This window comes from Acyrthosiphon pisum, chromosome A2 (assembly GCF_005508785.2).
Source record: "Acyrthosiphon pisum isolate AL4f chromosome A2, pea_aphid_22Mar2018_4r6ur, whole genome shotgun sequence".
NCBI classification, from domain to species: domain Eukaryota; kingdom Metazoa; phylum Arthropoda; class Insecta; order Hemiptera; family Aphididae; genus Acyrthosiphon; species Acyrthosiphon pisum.
This window is the reverse complement of record NC_042495.1, coordinates 48,566,861-48,589,814: the sequence shown is the minus strand read 5'-3', so window position 1 is coordinate 48,589,814 and position 22,954 is coordinate 48,566,861. Positions and strand designations below refer to the sequence as shown.

At 28.3% G+C, this 22,954-nt stretch overlaps 1 protein-coding gene across 1 annotated transcript; it reads right to left on the bottom strand.

The window, feature by feature from the left end:
* Window positions 1-348: 348 nt before the first annotated feature.
* LOC100162982 (E3 ubiquitin-protein ligase MYLIP) lies at window positions 349-20,675 on the bottom strand. Its single transcript, XM_001945653.5, has 6 exons — window positions 20,442-20,675; window positions 17,154-17,347; window positions 2,184-2,418; window positions 1,935-2,110; window positions 1,564-1,783; window positions 349-1,287 (listed from the first exon to the last, which is right to left on the bottom strand). The coding sequence occupies exons 1-6, from the start codon at window positions 20,526-20,528 to the stop codon at window positions 883-885; spliced, it is 1,317 nt and encodes a 438-aa protein (XP_001945688.2). The 5' UTR covers window positions 20,529-20,675; the 3' UTR covers window positions 349-882.
* Between the last annotated feature and the right edge of the window lie 2,279 nt (window positions 20,676-22,954).

Here is a 22,954-nt window from a genome sequence, read left to right as displayed (position 1 = left end):
GAAATTTTAAATTTTGACCTTCCCAATACACCAACTAGATTTACTTTCCACCAGAAAAGATACTTAAGTTGAAAATCGAAGCATTATTTCAACTACTTATCATGTACACAATAAATATAAAAAAAACACATTGTTGTAAAATCAATAAATTTATCACTCAGAATCTAAAAAGTCTTACCATTTTAATTTAGTTTTATTTTTTAGAATCTCATTTATATTGAAAATATTGTTAAATATAATAAAAAACAATTATTAAAAATGTTGAACCCTATCATATCTAAATTCTCTATTGAATTTTCAATCAAATTATATTCTTGAAATCTAAAAAGAAAAAACGTGCAAACACAATTCATATGCATAAATTTGCATAATTTTATATATTTCATAAGTTATGAATCATAACACAATGATAATAATGATAGAATAAATGAAAGTAAAATAATATTTTGAACAAAAACAATAAAGAAAAATTCAACTTTATAATATTATATAGGTACTCATAATGTGAATTGTACTTAAACTTCAATTTTAACGTTTTGTATTAATAAACAATTGTGTCATTTATCTGACTTATACAAATTAATAGTTTAATGGTAACACAAAAACTTAATTTACTTATGAGTTTGTATAAAAATTATACTTAAAAATATATTACCTTAAACTAAATGAATTATAAACAACATGTAAATGAAATATCCTATACATTGTTCACATCAATACTATAAAAAAATGTTTATTTAACAAAAATAAATAAGTATGAAAGTATAGGAAGTTTTGATATATTAGCATTATCACAGACATTCATGCTTCGAGGTCAATTTTGATGACAGTGTGCCCACTATGAGTCATCATGACTTGAACATACTTTACTTGGTTACATCATTAATGATGAAGACCTGGCAAGTCAGCTAAAGTCGGAATAAACACATGCCTAGATTCATCAATGGCACCTCGACACAGTGGGCAAGTTTCACATCGTTTAACACATGTTCCACATGCAATAACATGACCACATGGGAAAAATACATGATCAATAGTGGCATCCATGCAAATTCTACACGTAAGCGCATCAATGAGCTTAGCCAGTTTGTAGCTATCCTGTGAAGTAGTTGGCTCAGGTTCAGGCGAAGTCAGTACCACTGTAGAGCTGGATGGTGTGACTTTGTTTTGCTTTTCATAAAGTGCACGACGTGCATTGTCATGCACTTCACGACAGGTCCTCTGTATATCAAACACGTATTTCTTCCCTAATGGTGAATCTTCATTAAATATAGATATAATTGTACCCTGAAAATAAAATTATTACATCAACAACAGTTTATAGTTCATACATAATTGCATTTATAAATTATAATAGGTCAGCTATATATGGTAGAACAACATTTTAATATCTTTGATAAAATTGCATATTTTGATTAAACACTTTCATTAGTTCATTGTTTCAAATTTAGGTTACAAAATATATAGAATGTAATGTTAACAAAGACATTTATGTGTGCAATTCTTTTTTAACTTTGTAAATTCACAGAACATTTTTCATACTCAAAATAATACAATATTTACCTTGAGATCCCTGATATATTGTGATGTAACAGCGCCTCTCACTGTTTCACAACTATAGAATGCATGTTTCTCCGTAAGTGCTCTATAAAGAGTATTTGCACCCAAACTAGATTCTAATTTCAATACAATTAATGTTTCGGAATGTTCGACACCTGCCAAATACCACATCTCAAATACACGACGATGGCTGGCAGCACTGCGGATCGCAGTATAAGGAATCCTAAAAATTTATATTTTACAATATTAATAAAAAAAAGTTTTATTGAAATAATGTACAATAGTTTTAAAATAGAATGATTGAATTCAATAATGTCTAATAAAATATGTTCTCATCCTTCTTAACAATTAATATGTCAAGTACTAATATTTACATTTGTTTTTCATGATCAGCTTGATCTGGGTGCTCCAGACTAATACCATGTGGTCCAACTCCCACCAATACTGAAGAACCATTTGTTGTTCTGCCTTCAAATACCTCTTCACCAAAGTTTTGAAGACCAGAGACTTCTTTGATCAACCAATATTCAGCAGTTGTTTGTTTCATACCCTTAAAATATAACAATATATTTACAAAGTTTTAACTAAAATAAATATTAAAAATGAAATTATATCACACATACTTTCATTTCAGACTGAAGATTTTGAATATGATCAATGATAAACTCATCATCATCTTTGGGTGCACCCAAATGTTCACACCAATATGCGAAAAACTGCACAAGAGCAACCGAGTCATCGCAATCGCCGAATTCAGCCTGTGCCAATAATGCAATAGTTTTACATATTGCTTGGCTATCTGTCGGTCTTAAACGCCCTTCACAAAGCTCTAACTTGGCATGCAAATAAAACTGGTGGCTATAACAAAATAATAATAAAAATATATATAATGATAATCGTATTAATTAATTTTAAAAAATAATAAAAACAAATACAAATTAGAGAAGCTTTCTAAAATAAAATGATACCTATACTTAGAGATATATATAATAAGATATAATATATAACTGGTACCATAATAATATGTCAGTCATTTTTACATAGACAGACACATGCACATAGTGTATATTATCATATACACATAAAATATAATGTTGTTTTAAAAGCTCCAGGATATAGGATGTAGGTCCCAACACAGTATAAAATTACATATTAATAAAACATTTAGTTAGAAATTTGTATACCTACAAATAGTTCAAATACAAAATTATAAATTATCTATTATGAAACTAAAAATATATTTAGTTATATTAGTATATTAGTATATTATTAGGTTATAAATATTAACTCAGTAAACGATAAGCATGGTTTAAAAATAAATCATATTAATTATTATGGCTCGGATATCAATGAATTTATATCTTTTTTTTGGGATGTCTTACACGATATTTTCCGAGCTACAAATGTGTTTCAATTACTCCATATTGTAACCACAAAACATTTTTAGGGAATTTTTTACATTTTAGCGGTTTGTATACTTTTTGGTAAATTGTTGACGTTTTTAATGCATTTTCTTAATTCTTTAAGATATTTTTGAGTTTTTGACCTAATTAAAAGTCGTTACAACGTACTTTAAAAATAGAGATTTACGTGGTTATGTTTAATTTACGTAAGGACTTAATAAGTAGGTATGATGGGTGAGTTTGTATTTCATGGTTGAGTTTAGCTTTAGTCACAAGAAAATAACACATCGATTAAATAGAAAAATGGTTCACTCATTAAATGTATGCAGTAAGACATTATGCTCAGAAAATTTAAATACATAAATATTTTAGATTTTTGGATATTACTTGAACTTCTACATAACATTTTAGCAAATGTTTTCCGAAACGGCGAAATTTTTATAGTATTAGAAATTTTTGAAAAAATAAAAATTGATAAATTTGAAAATTACACTAGAAAAGCAGATTTATATTTTAAAGTTAGACGATAACACTTATCTACTACTATTGTAAGTTATAACTTCAAACTATTTCAGTATACTTATGTTCGTGTTACATCAAATACATACTTAATGATAAAATAATGAAATGTTTACTTGGTATTATTTAAAATATAATTCTCGAGGTTATGAACATTATTATTATTATAACCAGAGGTTATAATCAAAATTTTATTTCATTGTGAGAAATGGCCATATAAGACAAAATGATTTCACAACCCAGCAGCGACCGCAAAGATTGTATAATGAATGAGTTAATACAGACTGCTGAAACGTTCTAATTAAAATGCAGGCTTATTTTATTTAGGTATAATAGTTCATCTTACAATTGAGGTCAATCTTTTTTCATTCCAGTGACCCCGATAACATTAATTATGGCGTATGAGGAATGATACTGCTTAAAAACGCTCACAAGATAAAAATCCATACCTACCTACACGTTTAATGGTCGGTGGACGGTGGTGATTGCAGATGGGTGGTCAAATGTGACTAATATTTTTTTGATTTTAATCAATTATACCGAAAGAATATGATAACAATAATAATTATTACTATATTCTTCAAGGGCAAACCTATAACACGTAATAGCCTTAGGAAATATTACTCCAATATTCCAAACAAAAACAATATTTTTTTTTTGTTATTCTAAATTAGTCAATAACCATTAAGTTATAAATTCGAATAATATCATTTTGTGGATTTGTGGAGAAACTAATTTGTAAATCCACTAATCAGTTGTTATAACTTATAGGTTAGGTAACTATATATTATTATTGATGCTCGCACAATTTTGCCTCGTGCCCTGGACACTAAATTGTGTTTTTTTTATTTCCTCGACCAACCTAATAGAACAAAACCGTTTAAAATGTTTAAATGTATTAATCCGAGATTACACGGCGTGTGGAGTGTGGAGCGTGTATATACCGCGCATAATAAAATCGATGCGCCGTTAAAACTTTGAGCAATTTTTGTCCTGATTTTGATGCGCTTCCATTTGATTAGGTAATGGATAATAGCAAGTGTAGTCGAGTGTAGAATGTAGATGTGTACGGTACTACGGTGTACAAATGTCAAATAGTAATATTGTGAAACACGGTATTTTATTTACAAGACAAGACACCTAAACCGGTTTTGCCAAAACGTCACGCCTGCCCCCAACATTAATACCATTTATTGATTATACCTACACAGTACCCACACAAATTTTTTCGTGTCATTATTGTTAAACACTGCTAAAAAATACATTGCACACGTTAGTTAACTGGATTTTCATAGTTTTATTCCTAATACTTTTGTTTTTGATCTCGCATTCTCGCCTCAGTAAAAGATACACATAGGCGGAATTTTTATCGTAAACATATTTCATACTTGTATTATGATTTATGCACATTTGCTTATATTTGTTGGACTATAGGTATTAGGTGCCTACTTTTTGTAGTAGTACTTTCGTGGTTTGGTAAAGATGGGGGGGGGGGGGGGGGGTTTGGATGAGTTCATACCTAAGATATAGCCAAATAGTGTTTCGGTATATTTCAGATTCCAATAATTATGAAGCTAGTTTCCGCAAAATTCTAATTTCACCACACAACAATTTAATACGGATTTGCACCAGAATAGGTGGTTTTAAAGTAATAGTATTTAAGGGGGCTGCAGCAGGTTTTGTAAAAAATCAAAACTAATGTAGATTTGACCAATCTAAACATTAATTCTCCAAATTAAATTGTTAAGTAATCTGTAATTTCTTTTTCGTAATTTGACAACATTTTTTTTACATAAAACCAAAGGAAATATATTAATTTTGAATAATAATATATGAAAATAATAGTGATTTCACATGTTATGTGATAATAGGAGAATGAGATTAATAGTAATCTATAACAATTTGACAGGCACAATGTCTGATGTTCGGGCCTCGTTATATATCACGGTGATATGCGGTTGTCGTGACAGGGTAGGCTGTAGCAGTGCACTTCGCGGTTTAGTCGTTGGTACCCGAGCCAGTTGAGGCGAACAAACAGTGCATATATTGCGTCGCCACAACAATAAACATAATAATATTATAATCATGGATAAATAAACACCAATTGACTATGCATATTATTATACTTTTCTCTAGTGGAATGGTATCATAGTATCTATTTTAATATGTAGGTACTATAAAAAAAATCATTTGAAATATCTCCATTATTAATAATAATATAATTTTGATTACCTAGTCAAACTACCCTAATGTAACAAATTACAAAATCTATTCTATGAAAAAGACACTAGTTGATATTAAGACTAAAGTAACAATGTTCTTATTTACTGATAGATAGCCATCTTCAACGTAGAGAAGCTGACATCAACGTAATCGCTGTAGATACAATACCAATTTTAAACCGATTAGAAAAATATCTAGATGATCTTTAAGAAACTAAACGTTAATTTTGATATTTACAATGTATTTTGAAAATTGCATCATATTATATAGGAAATAATAGTATAAAATAAATATTGTGAAAAATTCAAGTATTTAAGGTTCTTTATTTTTGAATTAATAGTACATAAAAAAACAACATTGATTTTTTTGAGTACTGGTTTTGATCCCTCAAAATATCAATTAGCTACCCAGAAACCCCATCCAAAGTCGAAGCATTTTACTAGCCCAAAGGATAAAGTGATGAGTGATGACAAAGAGAAAAAACCATACATCATTGTAAAATCTATACGTCGCTCCGCTCAGAATTTAGAATTCATCCAGTAAAAAAAATAAAGAAACATACCTATATAATATTATAGTCTTTTGTTTGAATTGTTTGTCATATTTTTTACTCACGCGAAAAATGTGATTAAAACTTAAAAGACTATGGTTATTCTATTAATATTTTTGGCATTTAAAACTTGGATATTTCACAATTCTAAGAGTATTATAGGTACTATTATGTAATAAATTTACTGCATGTAATTTTTGAAAAAGGAATCTTAATTAGCATTGAGTGAAATATTGTGTGATTAGTCAGACACCACATCCAGAATTTGTACCTAATAGTTTATAGGTCATGAAACATGTTACTATACATATTACATATATATATATATTATGTAAATTATACCTATTCATTAACTATGCATACGATTCAATAAATTCATCTAAACATTTTATTTATAAGATACCACGCGTCCCTTTTAAATATTTAATAATAACATTCATCTACGCAGGCATTTTAAATTTGATAATGAAAGCAATGAATTCTCACACACGCATTTATTTTAGGCAAAAAACAAAACAAAACAATTATATATTTATTGAATTAAGGAGCCAATTAATCAACTAAACAAGCTATAAAGTGACATGATAAGAACTGATAGAAAATTTAATGGTTCATTCAAAATTAATCCAAGATTGATTAAAAAAAATTATTTTTAACCAAACTTGCACCATATAGACGACAACTATATTTTATCATCGACACATCATTTGACCTTAACTTACTCGCAAGTACGGCGGTGAAACAATTTGCATTTGTGTAACACCCGGTGAATACGGAAACTAACAATATGATCAATATTAATTAATGCAGTGTAAAAAGTAATGATAGATACTTTTCCTCGTTTAAAAATGTAATGAGTGTTTTAATTTGAAGTCAAAAATTGACTGATGAACTTTTGTCCAAACACTCATGTGTTATTGATCAATAAAAATAAGTCCAATGCAAGCATATGTTATATTGTGGACAAAATAGCACGTAACAGTGTCACACGTGTGGCTATAAGTACCCATGTAGATCGAATATTGGCGATGGCAAAATATTGTATTCTTGATAATTATTTAATTATTGAATTATTGGTAAATAAAATAAAACTGGATGTCTTGGCATATATAATATAATATATAAATATTTACTTTTCAAAAACATTTGATATTCAAATTATGATGGTACCTAAAAGTGACTTTTCCAAGAAAAAGGTATGATTATTACTATAGTATATTAATTACTACAATAAGGCCCTACCTGCTAGGGTTAAGGGTTCAACCCCCCCCCCCTCGAAATTTTCTCAGATTACGTAAACTTAAAAATTGAACATGATATCATACCCCCCACCGGAAAATATGTTACGAACCTTTAAATGATATATGCTTACAATATGGTTGTATATATAGATAAGTATATAACATAATATATTCAACATTTTAATAAATAAATTTAATATTAATCTTGCCACGTAATGTATTTAGTAAATAATAAATTGCGTGGATTGTGACGTTGTTTACCAACTTTTAAGAGTCAAAATAATAATTAATGTATTTGTAATTCAATGTGCGTAATATAAACAGTGCAATTCGCCATTAATTCGAAAATTGATAAAACATGAATAATTAAAATGTGTAATATAAAAAAATGCATATAAATTATTTTTATAATTATTTTCTTGATATGTATAAGTAGATCAAAAGAAAAACAATATTGGACAATGCTAACTAAATATTTTAGGTAATCATTAAAATGTGTCTAATAGAAATGAAAACAAAAACAAATTTAAAATACCTATATACTTAGCGCCTAAAATCACACGCCACTTTTCGTGTCCCCGACTATAGTCAGTTCTAAACAACATAATATATTAATATCAAACAATTATTTACCAATAGATTACCATCTATGTTCCAAGGGCCCGTTTTACAATCATAGTTTAAACCTCGGTTACGCTTGAACCACTGATTTTACAGGCTGAATTCGGTGGTTTAACCGAAGTTCAACTATTGTAATACGGGCCCTTAGTCTAACGCATACCATGAAGAATCATAATTCACAACTAAGGATCAATAAAAACGCATTTAAAATATTACACTGCTGCAATGAGCTATATTCATTGTCAAATAACTTATTAACTTTTTTATTTTGAGGATTGAGCGAGGAGAGGATGTTATATGTACCTAACAGTTTTTACAAATGATTGGTTTACAACTTAATGAACAAAAATAATTTCATTATGACAGGTTATTAAAACATTTAAAAATACAACTCATTATTTAACCTATGATTTAATATAATCGACTTATTAATTATTATCATTATAGAAATCTTTTCATTATTTAAAATTGATAGCCTGTTATTCACCCGGAGAAATTAATTAGTTAGTATACACTATACGAAATTAGAATATATACTGCGAAAAAATAGCCTGTGTATTTCCGGGCATTATAAACAACTGTAAGCAACCAATGACGTTCGAAATAATTGTAGCATGACCTATTAAGACCTTTGTTGGTAATATTGAAAATGAATTATCGTGATAGATTCAAATAATTGCAAATACCAATGATATTTTTCAATGTAAGTACATCTATAAAAAAATGTCTTTCTGTTTGATGAGAATCAAAAATAGGTATAAACAAAATAAAAATTCTTATATTTATAATATAAAGATCAATGTAAATATTCCACATTAGTTGAATTTATTTCATACATTGATACATATTTGTAAATAAATTGTTATGCTCGTAAAATAATATTAGAACAATAACTAATGACTCCGTGTCTTCATTAAATGAGTGTCAAACAAAAGGTATTCTGACGGTATTGCAGTACCGCCGAGGTAAAATAGTAATATGACGTTTGTTTTATAATATAGGTACGTAGAGTACGTAGATTCCGTGCAACACGTCACGTGCGCCACAATGTGAACAGTAAGTATAAATATTAAATACTAATTTTACCAGGAGAGAAGATACAGAATAACTAGAGTGGAACTCAATTTCCTATGCGAAAAAATAAAATAAACCTATGTCCTATACAGGCTAACAGTTAATATAATATACATATAAAAGCAATATAATAAAAAAAAACATAAAAGAGTCATGACTAAACAATAAACCGAGGTAAGTAAGTAATTACAAAGTCCAATAAAAAAAAGATAAAAAACGAACATTTTGTATTTTTGTCAATAGCTGATTATCATCTAATCGAAGAATTTTGAAATCATTGAATAAACTATATAAACAATTAAGTTGCTAAAATTGGTAACAATTTAATGAAAAATAATTTATATAGATAATAGATTTTTATTGAGTAGAGAGAAAACGGTATTTAAATAAATACTATATATCATTAATTGTTGTTTCCTAATTCTGATTACTGATATCGTATATTGACATCAAAGTTATTATTGTATATATTATTATCGATAAATTGCATTTAATTTATATAAAACTACAGTTGAATTTAAGTAGTATGGATTATAAAAACTAGTATTTGTAATCAATGCTAAGTAGGTATGTAAAATAAAAACTGGAATATTATGATAAAACCGGTAATAGTTATTGGGTTATTAAAGAAAAATATAGTAAAACAAAAACTGATGTTATAAAAATAACTAAACCGTATATCTGTACAGCTGTGCTGTATTTTTTTATTATTATTATTATTATTTAAGGTAGTTAAAATTACAACGATACGGATACATTACTGAGACTGAGAGATTTGGATAACATAAATTGTTATTTATTTAATATAATTAATTTATTGTTCGTGCATTTCTAATAAAAATGGATAAGATTTAGGTGTACTGTATAATCAGAATTAATAATATGATATGTAAATATAAGATTAATTTTTAAGTCACTTTGAACATAATTAATGACATTTTCGGAATGAATTTCGTGCGACACCGCTGATAATAATAATTATTAGCTTTTTCAATATGTTGACTTGACACCATTGACAAATCAGTCATGTACTGTGGCGGAAGCATAGCTCACAACAGTTTATTAACAATAAAGTAACAGGCTTTCAATGAAACACGGGAGGAGACCCTTGTTTTATCGCGAATAACATTAACGTTCCCCGGAGCTTTTGTTTTGTTTACTCGGAGCAATTATTACGTTAACAGTTAACACGGTATAAAATAATACACCAAAGCAAAAATTCGCTGTGACAATAGTGATAAAATTATAGTCACATCGCCAGAGCGTGAACAGTTAATTCGAAAGCCGAATAATATAATATGTACCTATTAAATATTATGCGATATGAAAATGTTAGAAGGTTGCTTCTGAAAAAACAATTGACAATATGAGAGGTTTTATCTGCTGTAACCTAATATACACACATTAACTCGCGCATTAACAATAGTAATTATTAAAAACAATTTATAAAAAAAATTATGTTGGTAGGTAGTTGCCTATTAGTATAAATCAACAATTACATTACACTCGAATACACGATTTATTAGTGATGTTTTTACACTAATAATATTATATTGTGTCATGCGTATGTATGTTTGCTTGTCTAGTTTGTACATTTAGACTTTAAAGGTTGTTCAACTCATCTGAGTCTTGACATAAATAAAACTAACAATAGCCAATACAAAGTACTTTTTTAAATGCATCCCTTTAGAATATGACATAGGTATAATATAAATATATAATTGACAACAAATGTATTTAAGAGGACGCTACACAGATATTTGTTATTTCCGTCTTACACGTGCGTAACACAGCAAATTTACGTTCAGCGGATAACATTTAGCTATGTTGGTTTAAAAATTGGAGTGAATTGACCTATTATGAAACTTACTTGGTGGTAAGAATCTGTGTTTGTAAGTGGGTATTTAGGATAGTTTTTAAGTGAATTATAAGCATTTTTAATTTACACTACCATATTATGTACGCAAAACTTGATAAAAAATTTAACAATCGAAAAACCCACATACAAATACGGATAATGTTCTTAACATCAAGTTTCATAGTAGGTCGATTCACTCTAATTTTTAAACTAATGGAGCTAAACACGTCTGCTGAGCGTAAATTTACTATGTTAGTTGTAAGACGGAGACAACAAATGACAGTGTGCTCTTAAGAATAATTGCAGATAAAAATCAATGGAAATAAAAATTTCTTACTAAGAAAAAATACTCCGTGTAAAAATTAATCAAATTACTAATTAGCAGAAGTGTCATATAATAACTAATTTTTTTTGGATGTGTTATAATAAGTGAACGGATTTGTATGCAACTGCATATTTTGTTCTTTTTCATATATTAAATTGCAATTTTAATCATATTTTTGTAAATATTCTTTACGAATCATACTAATTAGAATTCATTAACAAAATGTTATATTACACATTTTTGCATATTTGACCGTGATTAATAAATAAAAAAATTGCATGTTTATTGCATATTTCAATGAAATTATGTAAACAAACAAATTATAGTCAGTCTTCAAGCAAAGCAATAATACACCAGCTATTAGAATCCACATTGAAGATATAGAAATTTAAATAGATGTTTAGAAAATAACGTTATTCCTGGTCCCAAGCTCTAAAAGAAGTAACTTTAAAAAGAAAAGTATGTGATATTTTTTCTGAAAACATGAGATTAATTAATATATTATGCAAAATGAATAAAGCATTATCAGGTTATTATTATTAGTATATTTATTTTTTACTGCATATTTTAATTGTCTTAAAATATAACAAATTAATAATTATATAATATTACCAAATGGCAAATACTATTGTAGCATTATACCAACCTCTATTAATTTTAGATTTTTTAACTCTTATTTTATTTAACCATCATATAAAAATTAAAATGTATAAAAATTGAGTAAGTTATTTTTTTCTATAGACCATTTAAAAAACTGTACTCAGATAATATAATTTAGTTTTATTGTTTTAGATTTTGATTGATTAATTAAAGCTAAATATATATTTTGTTTAAAATTATGAGTCATTTTAAGAGAAAAAGTGCTTCATAAGTTTAATATAAGTTAGGTATTTTATGGTACTACTTTTACAATGAACATAAACATTTTACTATAAAACTATCAAACATTTAAATCTTTTGTTGCTTTGTCATAAACCATAATATAATAAGCTGATAATTTTGTGTAATACAAACATGAAATAATTATTTTTAAGACTATTGCATCCCAGTTTACTGATATAGCTCATATAGATTATAGATAGTTATATAACATGTTTCATCATACCCTAGGCGACGATTCTACTTTAACAACAACTTACATCCATAAACTTACTTTATGTACAATTGTAAAATGCTAGTAAGTACTTTTTAGAAATTAATTAATTTTTATATTACTCAATAATCAATTTAATAATACAATTTAATATGATTAAACATCATCAAAATAAATATTCAAAATAAAAAATAAAACTTTAATTTAATAAGAAATGGAAAATGGTTAGGTACCTAAGAATTGTGAATAAACTATAAAATTATTAGCTAAACTCGTCATAGAAAATTTAAACTAAACATTTTCATAGTAATATATACTCAATTAAAGATAAATACATCAAAATATCTCTGTGAATTTTGAACTTAAGTGCTATATTATATTTTCATTAAAGTCTGATTACATATTAAATTGGATAGAGCCATTAAACCACTCGAGTTTAAACACATTTGTTTCATTGCTGCAATTTAATATTTACGTTTAAATGAGTAATGTGTTGATATTGTCTATGAAATTGAGTGCAAAATTGGATGAAATTGGTTATTTCATGGAATCTTTCTGGGCTGTTTGTGTTTCTATGGGTTTATTTGTACAATTTGGTTTTGGATACAAAAATATTGCTCAAAACAAAAATGAATATAATGTATGTAACAGTTTTATGAAAAAAATAGGTATCGCAGATAAGCACTTAGAGCAACCATAAACTACCCATTGTATTTACCTGAATACAAAATCTAAAAGTTTAAGAACGCTAATCTATTTGTTAAAAATGTAGTATTATTTTATCATGTAATATATACTATGTATGGATCATCAACCCATATCTGCCAATAATAGTCTATTGTCTATAATAAGAGTGCAAGTGCAAGTGCAAGGACAAATCACCAATCTGAGTGAAAACGATAATACATGTGATACCTTCTTCCTAAAATGTATTTAACTGATAAGAATAATATGAAATATTGATACATCCAGGAAATAAAACTGAATTGATCACATTTAACATGCTATCTAACACGATAAATATACAAACCAGATAAATATAATGGTTATTACAACTTAAATCAATGATTGTGTACAAGGTCAATAAGCACTTAGTAGAACTAACTAAATAACAATCAATAATACATTGTGAGTAGCATTGAATCCAAATTATGAAATTTAGGGAACAATTGTTAATAATACTTTATAAAAAAATAAGGGAACCACAAGGCCAAATTTTTTTTTATATTATATATAAGAACATTTAAAACATAATTTTGACGGCCCTGATGTTAAAAACATATCAAGTAAATTATATGATAAAATAATATTTATGATGTGGATGACAATATTTTGAAAACTTTCTCTTTGTATTGTTGTTTATAATGTAATTCACTATAATATTAAAGCTAAGAACACAAGATTGGTTCTTGCTGAACAAAAATATTTGCCATGTTACGCATGGGCCAGAGAGAAAAAACAAATAATGCGCGGATAGGTATCCTCTTAAATTAACCTAAGTAATACCATGCACATATACACTGCTACACTTAAAAATAGTAAGTACCTAGGTATATAATTTGTACAGTTAATTTGTTCAATGATCATACTATCATAGGTACTCATACTATCATAGGTACCCATTATCCACAAATAGTTTTTAATACAGTACAAACGTAGTTTCTTCACAATTATTATTAAACATAAAGCCAATTTTTTTAAATTATTAACTCTATCTAAGGTCAACTGAAGTTGCTAACTAAATAGGTACAGACAAAATGTATTTTTAATAAAATGTCTATTAATCATTGACTTCTTTTTAAACATTATTGAGAAAAATCCATTCTACACTAAAATTACAAGGAGTATGTAACTATAAATAATGAACATTATAAAAAATAAATGTATATTAGATTTAATTAGATAGTTAACTACCTAATATTAATTTTATAATATTTTAAAATCACATTATCACATTTTTCGCATTTAATGCAAATTTTTTGCAAATTCATAAATTTTTGTAGAATACAAAACTTTAAGTATTAGTTATCATAATTGTATTAGTTGTGTACATAATTACATTAATATACCACATGAGTATCTATTGATTCTACAAGTATTATTATTTAGACTTATGTAAATCTAATAATTTAAAAATTTTGAATATAATTTAAAGACCTTTATTTATGTAGGTAGGTACTTCCCCACGAACTCAATATTACTTAACACCAGGTCTCGAAACAAGTTTTATGAAATTGGTTGAAAATTTGGGGTTTTCGTGGTTCAATACCGCAATTGCGACCAAAATCAAAAGCTTTCAAATCCAGGTCAAAAAACATAATTAAAACCTAAGAATTTAAAAACCATTCGTAAAAACCAAAAACACTAAACTTAAAATCGATTTCTTTCAATTTTATAAATGAATTACAATTTACAATATTTACTACCAGCAGAATTCTGACGGTTTAGTGTCTGTTAACTTTAAACGGACATCGTAAGAACGGCCCTTATAATTCTAATAAAAATAAGTATTTATTAATAAAAATCCCAATGCTATTCCGAAAACTAATTTAGGTATAATAACTAAGGATCAAAATTTCCGAAAAATGTTGATTTCATTCGAAACTTCCGGAAAAAAGCTTTTGACAAAAAAACTGGTTTTTTTCCTAAAAAATTAAATAGAAAAATGGTTTTTTTTTTTATAAAATTTTATCATAGCCTGCCAATGATGTTTTTTTGTTACCTATGTATTTTCCTAATAATTAATATTATCATAACTCATTTGTCAAACGTGTGCTATCTATATTTATCTACAACTTACAAGTAATATTAATTACATAACATTTAAAAATACAGGTGATTTATTTTCGGGGGAATACACTCTCCCACATAAATACCTATTTGATATGTAATTACGTTATTTTTAGAACAAATATTGAAATATCCGTTAAATTTTAATACAATGATACACTGATAACCGAATTGGCAAATGTGAAATGGCAATGACAGGTTCATTATCTATTTTTTAAAATGTTTTTTTTTGCTTTGATTATTTTTAATTTTAAGCGTAAATACAATTTTTAATTTTCCAAAAACTCAGTTTTTTTTTTAATTTTCTGAAAACTATTTTTTTTTTTCGGAAATGTGTTATTTAAATATTCTCCAATTTTTCCACATATTCCGAGGCTTTGGGAAAAAAACGGTTTTTTCCTAAATTTTCCTGAAGTTTTCAGGGATTTTGATCACTAGGCATAACTATTAAATTATTGAAAAATTTTCTACTGAAACTTAAATTTAAATTAATAAACCATTCTCAAACTGTATATTTTCAAAAACGGATTTTAAAATCCCAATTAAAACAAAAATATTAAAAACTGATAAATAAAGATAAAATAAAATGTTAACCAAGTTAATAAAAATGATTTAATTTTATAATTAACAATTATAACTATAACAATGAAGATTTAAGTTTCAAAATATGCTTTTGAAATTTTAAATATAATATAAAGTGATTCATGATAAATGGAGTTTGATGTTTGTAATTTATTTTTAAATACTGAGTATCAATTATTAATGGAATATAATCCATGACATATTCGTGTCACCATATTAAAAATTGGTTCAAATAACCTAATCTATAGGTTGTACCAGTGATTATAAAAATAATTGTATTACTAAAATAGTACGTATTTATAATCAAACATTGTATGTTTTACATTTAAAAATTAATCATATACTATAGGTACCTATATTGATATTAAATGTAATTATGTAATATATTAATATGTATAATATTAAATATATTTAACGACAAAATATAAGCAATAACCAAATTTTGTATCATAGAAGTTTAATTTCTTAATTTGAAGACTTAGATAAGTTTTAAAGTTAATTCTTAATACTTAGTATGAACATCTCCAATTAGAAATTACCTACTTAATCATAAGTTTCTATTTTGATTTTAAGTTTTCTATAGTTATGTAAAGAATTGTAATTTGTTAATATTTAATAAGACTAGAAAATATCCCAGTAGTAAATAGAAAGCACCTATCAAAGAAATGATAATTTCTTTAATGATGCCGTACTGTATTATCACACTGTACTATATTATAAAGTATGTAATTGTAAAATAAAAAAAATATGTTAAGTATGTAATTATAAAATTCTGTGATATTGGGAAAACAGATTAACACTGGGAACACTGTCAACACCTATCGTACTGATGGTTAGGTGGGTTCCTCCCTATCCCCTATGTGGAGTCTGAATACTATTATCAGAATATCACATTGTATGTATTTTCACAAAATTTTGTATACGTTTTGCTTTAAGGCTTTAAGTAAAGTATATTTGAATGTATTTGATAACATCAGTAGAAATTGTACTTACCAATGTATAAAGTTAGCTATACCAGCATATTAAGTTTCGATAACAAAATTAATATATTAAAAAAAGTAAAATAACCAATATAAAACAATATCTATACATCCCAAATCAGAAGGTACAAACTGTTTCCACAAGAGTGCGTTTTGTTAATCTGCTTTCCCAATAGCAGCATTCCTTATGAGAACTTAAAACATTTTAAATATATTGTTAAAATACAATATTTTAATGAATAATGCATATACATTATTATAATTGATATTTTAAGATGCTGATATACATCCCACTATAATAAGGTAAAAAGAATTTTTAAATTTTAAAACTTACCGAGTAGATTCTTGTAATAATAAATGCGGTGGTACCCAAAATTTGACTCTGAGTGCAAAACGATACGGATGAACTCCAGCAACTTGATGTTCAATCAAATTTCTTAGATTCAACCAAACATCTTGCCCTTTGACAGTTTTGTACTGTAATCCGAAGTAATCACATTCTTTGTTGATGCCCAAACATTCACATACCTATTGAACATTAACAATTTTTAATATATTGGTTAATAGTAACCTAATTTTAATTAAACAAATTATAAGATATTATATCTCAAGTCATTAAATATTGATAAACATAAATCACACTCAACATTTAATTTTCATTATTTCTCTATTTAATGAAATTATAATATCTAATAAATACATAAGTTTTTATTTACTTAAACATGATTTTTTATAGCTACATTAAATTATCACTCAATAATTTTAAATATATAATATAGGTATGCGAGTAAATACATAAATAGGGATATTTCTCGGGATATTTAATATAATATATTAATTACTATTTCAACCTGTGTAGTATTAATCTATAGCATTTTATATAATATTTAATAACTAAAAATTTTAATTTACAACAACATTATCTTATTATGTTAATTGTATAGGTACCTATTGACTGTTACACACCCACCTAAATTATTTTATTTTAAAATTTAAGTAATAAGGATGATTGTTGTTGAAAAAACTAAAATTAACACATTTATTTATTTAACTAATTAGTAATTACCTATGTTGTTAAAATCAAGCTTTAGATAGGTCCCTATACAAACAATGAAACAAATATATTATGTAAAATTTACTATGGTGTGTTTAAAAATTGAGGTTCCTATTTACATTATAATATTATTGTTTGCTAGAGCTGAGACTAAATGAGGTTAGAAAAGATTAAAGCTATAAAATTAAAATACAAAATAATATACAATAATAGCAACAAAATAATAGTTAAATTAGAGTTTAAATGTACATACCTACTACATTAGTACCAGTTTTAAATCGTAAAAATGATACTAAGGAGAAGGTATTCATATTAAATCCATAGAACCCTTTATAGTTCAGTTGATAGGTACAGCCAGTCAAAGAACTCCAACTGAGGGCATGAATAAATTAAAATGTCTGAGAAGGTGTGTAGGTTATTTTTAATGTAATAAACATTAAAATTAAAAACAATGTTTTGCAATAAAACTACACTGTAAACCTTTTATTCATGTTATTACATAACTACCAACGACCACAAAGTTATAAGCATATAGCATATTATGTAGTTTTAGGTACAGATAACAATACCTTAAACAATACCATATTAATGTAATTAAACCTGACATTAAACATTTAAACTATAAAATAATTCATGACATTAAAATTAATTAAGAATGTAGGGATGAAAATCACACAAACCACAAAATAAATTGTTTTATAAAATAAAATTAAAGTTTTTTTTTCTATATTAAAATCATTACAATTCAGGGTACTTTCCTGTTATACGAGACTATGGCTGTTATCGCGACTACCACCCAAGATTACCTCCGTTATCGCGACTACCGCTCTTATTTGGTGAAACACCACAATCCTGTTATCTAAGACTACCAAAAAGGCACTTTCCTGTTACTAGACTACCTAATTTTTCTTGCCTTCTTTGATATATTTTTAATGATATGTATTGTAGGGATGTCCAGAATGAAATAAAGAAAAAAATTAAATACATAGTACCTAATTATTTGTAATGTATTTTACACGCCAAAGTGCCAATTTTCCCCGGCGTACGGAAAACAATAAAATAATAATAATAAAAATACAAAATGGTAAATCCACAAATAAAATAACAAATAATTTATGTATTGTGGGAATGGCCACATTCTAATTATATAAAAAAAAATTAAATAAAGATAAAAAAATAAGTACATAATATTTGTAATGTACAAAATTTGAAGTGGAAAACACCAATTAAAAAATCTAATAATATACGTAATGATAGATATATAATATAATAAATATAATCGCAGATTATGGATATCGTTCAGCTATAATTTCAGCTAAGACATAGACTTATAATATATATTAAGATAGATAGTCGCGATAACGGAGGTAGTCTTGGGTGGTAGTCACGATAATAGCCGTAGTCTCGTATAAAAGGAAAGTATAATTTTGGTAGTCTTAGATAACAGGATTGTGATGTTGACAAAAAACAGGGTAGTCTCGTATAACAGGAAAGTACCCAATTCAGTAGTTATTCTCAGAAACGTTTTTTCTCATCTCAAAACTTCTTTATACCAAGATGTTAGACACAAGAATATAATCAAGGCAAATTTAAAAACTTTTGTTCATTCGCCAAATACAACAATATTTTTAATTTGTATTTCAATTACTATCAATTACAAGAACATTTTCAACTGAAATAAGAGTAGGTACCTACATTACCCTTGACTTTACTTGGCTTTCATACATCAACAAAAAAAACTTGTATGATACACACAATTTTGGTAAGTATCTAGTAAAAAATCGGTCAAAATATATATGTATTTGTGTTGAAATATAGTCGTGGACCAATGGAAACAAGACTAGAGCAAAAATAATAATAATTCAATGATGACTCGTAAACCTAATAAGTGGCAAAGCAGATATTTTCAAAATGTCTGGGAGAACAAAGATGTTCTCAAAACTATTAACTACAAACTTGATTATAAATAACTTATATTTGTTTGTAATTGTGACTATAAAGTACAAAACTCAATCATAATATTTAGAATGTTAATAATATAGATACCTAATGTAATACGTATTAATATATGATTAAGATCAATTTGATGAGCCTCATTTTAACATATTTTTTTTTTGTATTGCTTAACTAGAGCTTAATACTTTTCACTTCTCACTTATGGTGGAGGTAGTGAACGTTTGGGCCATTGAGTGACATCTCGACAGCTGTAACGAGCATAATGAGCATAATAGTTATATTGGTTTTACCATATTCATTCATTTCTGGATTAACTTATTAATGGAGTTAAACATTTAGGGACAATTATAAATGATATAAAATAACTGTTCAAATGAAAAACAATATTAAAATAAAAAATATAAACTTAAATATTTATATTTTTTTTTTTTCGTTCTTTCTCAATATAGAGCTGAGGCTGTGCATCACTTTCCTCGGCCAGCGATCCTCCACTAATTAATATCCCCAGCAGATGTGCGAACAAAAAAACGTAAGACAATCGACACCGGAGTTTGGAAACAGTCGATGGAGCAGTGACGACAACTAGATATAAACTAAATACATTGTGTTTACCTTCTCCAGGCACTCCAGACCTTTTGCCTTATGGTCGAGCCTGACTTCTATAACGACTGCGTTCGGTTGGCTCACTAAACACCACATTTTCACTGTTCATATTTCGCCTGGATGCGCGCGCGAACGTTACTGCCGCTGCGTTTGTCACCGCGATCGGCGGCCACGGGTGTACAGAATATGAAGTGACCGGTAGTGAAGCGGTGGGGGGGGGGCACAACACCGTCGGCGGGTCCGATTATCGACAAGGCGAAGAAAATAAAACACCGGTCGCTATCGAAAGTAATGGACGATAGCCACGCCGAGCTCAGTACACACTATACACATTTACGGTGATAATAATAATGGTAATGAAACGTATCAACGTATCCAACGTATCGAACTGTTGCACGCACAACTCCGTTCACTGCAACAGGCCACCGACCAGACTGACCATCACAGTGTACGACACCGAGTTTGGAGGAGACATGTTATTTATTATTATTATTATTAGGTATTATTGTTGTTTTTATTGTTGTGCGACGGCGGGAGTTCGCGGCGCGCGCGTGCAAGAAATACACGGTCGGCGACCGGGAAAAAACGCAACGTGAAATCAAAATTTAAAAAAAAAATCGAAGAACAAAAACGTTATAATAATAACCGTCTGCAGGTAATGAGATTAATGAACATTGAACGGCAGACAAAAAAAAACTACAAAATATAATAATCAACTAGGTACCAACAACACGCGCTCGCAGCGTCGATCAGCTGCTACATAGATATAGAACGATTTTACGTTTTACGAGCGGTGTGGCTGAAAAGGAGAAGGAGGAAATTACCCGTGGATTACTACAACTGCTGATACTACTACTATTACTACTACTACTACTACTAAAACAGTACTACTACTATTACTACTACAGTACTAATACAGTACTACAATACTAAACGGAAACGGTGGACGTGCGTGATCATCGTTAGCGGTCGGCAGCGGTCGGCGATCGAATACAACCGCGAGAAGAGAAAAATATTGTAAGAAGTATAATAATATTATTATACTATTATGCCCCCTCTCATAGAAAAGTATATTATAATATAGCCCCTGCTCACCATAACCATTGCCGATCGGCGGACGCGGTGAACGCGATTGCCGCTTGGCGCTTTTCCTTCTTTGTCCGAGCGGAGGGGCACCGTTGCCGATACCGCCGCGAGTCGCGACGCCACACGTTGCCACGCTTGCAGCATCCCGAGCGATTTATTTGGCGCGAAATTGGAATTCGGAAACGATTTTGAACTATGATATAATAATAATGATTGTGCCCTGTTGTTTCGCGCATGGCGATTTGTCGGCCCTCCGCTAAGACATCGTCGCATCCGGACAAATTATCATTTAATATCATCAAATACTCATGTCCTCGAATATGACTTTTATTATTATCATTAATATTAAATTTATTTTATATATTACACAATTATTTTATTGCACAAGTGGTGAATTAAGTAGTCGGTAGTCTTGAGTGAAGAAACCAACCATCCATTGATCCATCGAGGGAATTTCATGGTCGAAAAATGTAAACTATAAAAATAACCCAGCATATTATTGCAGTTATAATTTATATTGAGATAGATTTTTCCGAATCAAACTTCATAGCCCGATAAGTCTTATGGGTAAATGCGAAGTCGCAAATAGCGTTTGAGATTTAGGGGGAGGGGGCTGAATCCCTACTACATAATATTATATTGAATAAGCTTAAAAAAATGTAGGAAATGTCTGAGGAGGCTTAGCCCCTATTTGCGTCTGTGGGTATATGCCATATACCTACCGTACTTCCGTACACATGGCCAAAAATATCGGCAGGGTGGTCATCGGTATTCGGTTCAATCTCACACGCTCCCCTTCCTCATTACTACACGCAGTACGCCAGTACATAATATTATTACCTATTAAGTATTTGTATATATTATAGCTTATATTATACAAACGAAATTTTTCCAGGCAATCAGACCGTTACAACGGAATAATTCAAATCTTGCCAGCCGTGGCAAAATCGATCAGCATACCTATGTGCAAAAAAGTACAAAACTCTTGGGGAGTAAGTTTTTGGTGTTTTTTCGATCTACTCTTGTCAGGTACAAAGTTAACTAGGTCAAGGCTGGGTTGTCTATAATAAAAAAAAAAAGCCATCACATGTCTATTAACTGTTTGCTAAAAAATCATTAACGCTTGCAAGAACTACCCGAGATATAGCCTGTAATTCTAAAATACCACTAATACAAAATTAAGTTATTATTTAATAAACCACAATTTTCAAATTTAAATTTTATACTTTTTTATGTACCTGACATTGAAATAATTGAAACATGTTCCGCAGTAAAAATGCTCTTATTTTCAGTGGTCGGGACGCTACTGTTTTTTTGTAGCACGCTAACGCTACTGCTATTCCCCCCAAAAAGTAGCTCGGTATCGCTAAAGCTACTTTTTTTAAATGTAACGCGCTATTTCTAACGCTATTGTTTAAATATAACGCGCTACTTTT